General features: G+C 45.7%; 1 protein-coding gene across 1 annotated transcript in view; it reads left to right on the forward strand.

The window, feature by feature from the left end:
- fibcd1b (fibrinogen C domain containing 1b) overlaps positions 1-515 on the forward strand; it is a gene marked incomplete at both ends in the record, with an annotated part of 88,132 nt that extends 87,617 nt beyond the window's left edge. The window contains 4 exon segments of the mRNA XM_080848250.1: positions 254-271; positions 274-305; positions 307-379; positions 382-515. Of these exon segments, the coding sequence (XP_080704376.1) occupies positions 254-271; positions 274-305; positions 307-379; positions 382-515 (257 nt within the window).
- Between the last annotated feature and the right edge of the window lie 5,601 nt (positions 516-6,116).

The raw sequence follows: 6,116 nt of genomic DNA on the forward strand, positions 1-6,116 counted from the left end.
GCTCGGAAATGGGTTGAAATACACCTCTTACTCTTCCACAGTCTCTGTGTGTGTGTATGTGTGTGTTGTGGGGGGGGGGGTGCATGTGTGTGTGTGTGTGTGTGTGTGTGTGTGTGTGTGTGTGTGTGTGTGTATGTGGGGGTGCTTTTGTATTGTGTGAGTTGTAGTATATGTAATGTGTGTTTGTGTGTGTACATTTGGAAGTGCACAGATTGTGTGTTTGTATCTTGATTATCTCTCCCTCTCTCCCCAGGTGACTCTCTGCTCAAGCACATGGGATGAAGTTCACCACCAAGGACGTGGACCAATGACCACTCAGAGAACAACTGTGCCTCCTTCTACCAGGGTGCCTGGTGGTACCGCAACTGCCACACGTCCAACTGAACGGCCAGTACCTGCGCGGTCAGCACACCTCCTACGCCGACGGCATCGAGTGGTCCTCCTGGACCGGCTGGCAGTACTCGCTCAAGTTCACCGAGATGAAGATCCGGCCCACGCGCGACGACAGCAAATGAGGAGGGAGGAAGAGGAGGAGGAGGAGGAGGAGGAGAGAGGGGGGGTAGTGAAAGTTATAGGGTATAAAAGGATATCAGGGAAAAAAGATACATATTAAAAGATAAATACGTGTACAGATACTGAGATGACAAATCCCAAATGCTTGAGGACTGAAAAAGAGGTCTGTAAGATAAGAGTGAGAATCCGATGGACATTAATTACCCTTTTAATGTTTGTTTGTTTGTTTTGGGGGCTTTTCTGGGGTAATATGTACCCATAACGTTTGTATGCTTTGTGTGCTCTGTCACTTACTCTGCAGCAAAATCCCCTCTGGTTGGAGGAGATGAATGCAACTGAATATTTCATTGGCTGAATATGTTGATTATAAATTGTTGGGTCATGGGTCCCTGTGTTATGGGAGATGGGGGGAAAGACTGGTCTGTTAATGTCTGTACTCAGATGGTCTATCTGACTTGTATATGGTGTGTTGTGTCCTGATTGGCTCTTTGATCTGAAATCCCTCTAATGAGAACAGTCTTTATTTAAACTGTGAATCAGGCTGTTGCCTGATAACATGTCACAGAGGACCAGAAAGAGAAAGAGACATCAAGAGAAGGAAAGAGGAGAAAGAGAGAGCAACACAGAGAAAGATAAAAAAAAAGTAAAGTGTTTTAGACACCCTATCACTTCACCAGAGGAGATGGTCTGGAGGGGAGAGAAACATAACACACTGACACACACACACACACACACACAGAAAGTTTTAGATTGATAAAAGAGTGCGATGTAGAGAAAAAAAGAAGTCAGAAATATCAGGCTGTGTTCTCACACTAGAGATGCAGGGAGGGGCAGAAAAACAAGGAGGGAGATTACTTAGAGGAGAGATGGAGCAAGGCAGAGGAGAGGAGAGGAGAGGAGGGAGAGATGACAGAAGAAGAGAGGAGAGGAGAGCTGGAGCAAAGCAGAAGAGAAGAGAGGAGAGGAGAGCTGGAGCGAGGCAGAGGAGAAGAGAGAACAGGAGAGGGGAAAGGAATGTGTGAATCAAAGGGGGTTTGTCTTATTCACCTGACAGAAGCCATTAGTGGCCATATTGGACATGTTGTCTGATCACTAAGCCAGCTGAGCATGGGCCAAAAGCCTAACCTGTCACAGATGGTGTGTGTGTGTGGGGGGGGGGGGGGAGGGAGTGAAAATGTGTGATGTGTGTGACAACATTCTGCTCTTTAAGGAATTGTGTAAGACACACACACACACACACACACACACACACACAAACACACTAAACCTATGTGAATGTCTACAGCAAACTGAATCCCAGACAGCATTATGTAACATCACTGCCTGATTCAACAGAATACTTAATACCACTCTTACATATACTCTGTCTGTCTGTCTGTCTGTCTCTCTCTCTTCTTTTCACCCTCCGTTACCCCCCCTCTCCCTTCCTCTCTCTATTTCTCTCTCTCCCTCCCTCCCTCCCTACCTCCTCTGCATTGGCCCTGGTCTGCTGTGTTAGCCCTTTGTTGCTCTGGTTCATTTGCTGTGATATAAGTGTTTCCTCTGGTGAACACACACCTCACTGGCCTCTGCCCACCTCCTGCTGTGTGTGTGTGTGTGTGTGTGTGTGTGTCTGTGCGTGTCTGTGTCTATGTATCTGTGTGTGTGTGTGTGTGTGTGTGTGTCTGTGTGTGCGCGCCAGGGGTTGTACAGATCAGCGTTTCTGCTGCCTCCAGCCAAGGTTGTGTGTTATAGAAGAGTTTCTCTTAAGCAGTGTTACTGGAGATGCTCCCAATAGCATCCGAGGGGAGGATCCTCTCCAGACTGGTGCTCTCTATGGGACTCTTTTATTTTCTCTTCTTCCTCTCCTCTCTCCTTCCCCTCTTCATCCTCCACTCTTACCATGGTAACGCTGGCAGGAGAAATGAAAGGAGGTTTCCTCTGGCATGCTTGGCTTCAGTTGAAAGAGTGGCGTTTCCTGTGTTTGACTCACTGGGAAATTGAAAGTGTGTTCTTCTGTAGTCAGCTGGGTATAACATGACATTAACCCTCCTTTCTCAATCTCTCTCTCCATCTCTTTGTGTGACTATCTCTTGCTCACTCTCTCACCTGCTCCTTCTTATGTTAATACCTCTCTAAATTGCTTTCTGGTTTGGCAATCCTCCACCTTCCATTGGAAGTGTGGAAGGTGTCATAAAGTATGTTGATAGGAAGTAGGTGGTGGCAACCATTTTTAAAAGGTACATTTCTGCAACTGCTACACGAAAAAGCAACAACAGCAGATTTTCTGCTTATGTTTGAGTATCCAATTGTGCAAAATATCATATAGTTTGGATTCCTGTGTTTTAAGGGAAAAAAAGGATGGATCAATTTCTAAGGCTATTTTCTTTCTTTCTTGGTTTCTTTTTTGTGTGTTTTTCCATGTACTGAAAGCTTTAAGAGAAATGTAGATCTATTGTACAGTGTGAATGTTTTAGAGGCGTTTTAGAGCATGTGAAATGGGTTTCATACTGTATACCAAAAGACAAAAAAACTATATATAAGCACACTGGACTTCAAAACAACAACAACAAAACAACATCAACAAAGACATTGTAAACAAACAGGACAAACAATGTTGGGCCCCTCCCATTTCAAATCTGCTGATGAGATGCAGCTGGACCCTCTCGGGGAGTGGGTGGCGGCTTCAGAGAAGGGGGCGGAGTCACATCACAAACACTCTGCTCTCTGCCCCTGGGACTGAAGGCTCATGGGAAGGCTCCCAGGATCCATCATTGCTCTGGAGGGACACTTTACCAGGCAGCGCCCTCCTGCCCAGAGACAGGAGAGGAGAGGGGGGCCCTGCTTGATGTATGGGTCTCTGTGTGGATGAAAACATCCATCTGCACAAAGACAAGCCCTCTGTATATCCTTCTCCGTCTGTCTCACTCTCTCTCTCTCTCACTCACTCTTTCTCTCTGTCTCTATAGTCTCTCTTTCTTTCTCTCCATCTCCATGTCTCTATTTCCCTTTCCTTCTCCCTCATTTTCCCAATCTGTTTGTCTTTCCGTCTCTTTTTCCAATCTCTCCAGTCTACCTCTCTGTTTCTCTATCCTATGTTTCCATTTTTCCTCCCTGTCTCTTTCTCTCTCCATCTTTGTACCCACATCTCTCACTTGGTCTGTGTCTCTGTTTTGACATCTCTGTCTCCAGCTGTCTCTCGCATTTTTCTGTTCCTCTCTCACTCTCTCTCTCCCTCTCTACTTCTTGTCCTGTTATCCCTCCCTTTTTTGCGTCTTTCTCTTCAATCGTCCTATCAAAGTTTCGCCCATCAATCATGCGTGTTGAAAATGTTGCCATGGTGATTGCCTCCCATGGGATTTCTCCTCAAGTAGTGGTGGGAGGGCGGGGTCAGGGGCATGATGATTCTAAAGAGCCTGAGGTGCAATTGTATCCTGAAGTCGATCACCATTTGTAATTATTTGTAATTAAGACTGTGTAGTGTGTCTGTGTGTGTGTGTGTCTGTGTGTGTGTTTGTGCGCACGCATATGTGTGTGTGTGTGCCTGCTTGCATACATACGTTTCTGCGTCTGCGTAATCAATTGATAGAGAGTGTGATTGACACTGCACTGCAACTGTAAAGCATTGAAAAAAAAAAAAAGAACAAAAATAGTATTGTAAACTCTGGGTGTGATGCAACTCTTGTGATGTGCAGAAAATAAAGAACTAAACGATCAAACCAGAGGAAGTCCAGCGTTCCTGGGGAAGTGTCTGCCACCGGAGGACAGGACACAAAGTGGACGTGCCCACGCTGCTGAACGCCCCCTCCTGGGGGCCAGTGGAACTGCAGTCATACCCTCTGAATCACCTTTTTCCCTCCCTCTCTCTCCTCCCACCCTCCACCCACACACACGCACACACACACACACACACACACACACACACACACACACACGCGCGCGCACACACACGCACACACTCCTGTTCTCCTGTCCATGTAAAGCCACTAGAGTGTGAAATAGTCCTCGTCCCTCAGTATGCAGGAGACGAAGAGAAATACTCCTCATTCCCCTTCTCTTATTCATCCAGACGTCAAGTAGTCCTCACTGCTGTCTGGGTTAGTTACACAGCTACTGACCCCCCCTCCCCTCCCTCAACCCCATTAAACACCTGTCAACCTCCCCTGCCCCCCTCACCCCACCCCCTATTGTTGTTTTGTTTTAAAGATGCAGAACTATGTCTTGGGCTAAGAGACCTAATAAGTGTGGAATGATGACACACACTCACATACACACACACACATACAAACACTCAAACACACTTACTCCCTACACATCACAAACAAGCCTACACAAACATTTCCCTCCTCCCTCTACCCACAATGCTCTCTGGTCCTCCCAAGTCAGTGTGCATTGCTTTGCCGGATCTTAATATTGTTTTAGTGTTCTTGTCTACATTTAATAAACATTCACATTTTATAACTTGGGATTTCATGGAGTTAGTCCTTGTGTGTGTGTGTGTGTGTGTCTCAGTGTGTGTGTGTGTGTGTGTGTGTGTGTGTGTGTTTGTGTCTCTGTGTGTGTCTGTGTGCGTTTAGTAGACAGAAACTCCACACTCCAAACTATAAGCTGCCACACTAATGAATTCTGTCCTCTCTCTCTGATAGGTGAAAAATCACCCTAGTTAGTTCAGGACTCCGGAGCTGCATGAAAGTATATTTATTAGACAGACAAACAACAACAATTGCAATTGGGCTCCCCTCCCAGCCGAGGCTGACAGTGAAGCCATGATAAACTCTTCGCACAAAGTTTATATAGTCAGAAGTTTAGCTTTGAGCAGGGATGATCACGTGGTGGATTTCTCACGTCCGAGGCTCCCTGTCTGGCAAGGATGGCAGTTTCGCACAAGGTCGGAAGAAGCACAGTTCCTTTCTTATCTCCTCTGGTCTAAACATGCTCTTGTTCATATGCAGACTTAGTGGCAGCTAATATTCTAGTTACACACACAGAGAGAAAAGCCATGCTCCTGCTTTCATAAGCACATAATTCACAGGAATATATTCAAACAAGTCACTTGATTATTATATTCTTAAGTCATTAACAGTGTTTGGAAATAATCTCTATCACTCTCCAGCTCCATTTTTGTCCTTCTCTTTCAATGTTTCTCACCCACTCTTTCTTTCTTTCTTTCTCTCTTTCTTTCTTTCCTAACAACATCCTCAGTTTGATGTCCATGATGTGTTACACACTCCAAGATACCCACCTAGGTACAAATAAAAGCATAGCCACAAACAGACACGCTTACACACACACACATAGTCACACACATACACCCTCTCTCTTTCTTACACACACTCACACACATACCCACACATACATAGTGACACACACACACAGGCTTAGAGTCAGACAGCGGTGCCGACATTGACGAAGGGTGTGACGGGCTCTCTGTCTGCCTGCGCTCTCAGCCTGACAGTCACATCAGCAGAGGATCTCGTCTGATGCTCCAGTCAAGTGTCAAGTGTTCATCAAAAGATAAAGTGCTTTGAGAGAATGTGTGTGTGTGTGTGTGTATGTGTATCTCCATTAGGAAAGTTCCAGAATTTCCTGGAATAAGCTCCTGAAGTTCATTGATGATTCATTGC

The sequence above is a fragment of the Sprattus sprattus genome, assembly GCF_963457725.1.
Source record: "Sprattus sprattus genome assembly, chromosome: 11".
NCBI lineage: Eukaryota > Metazoa > Chordata > Actinopteri > Clupeiformes > Clupeidae > Sprattus > Sprattus sprattus.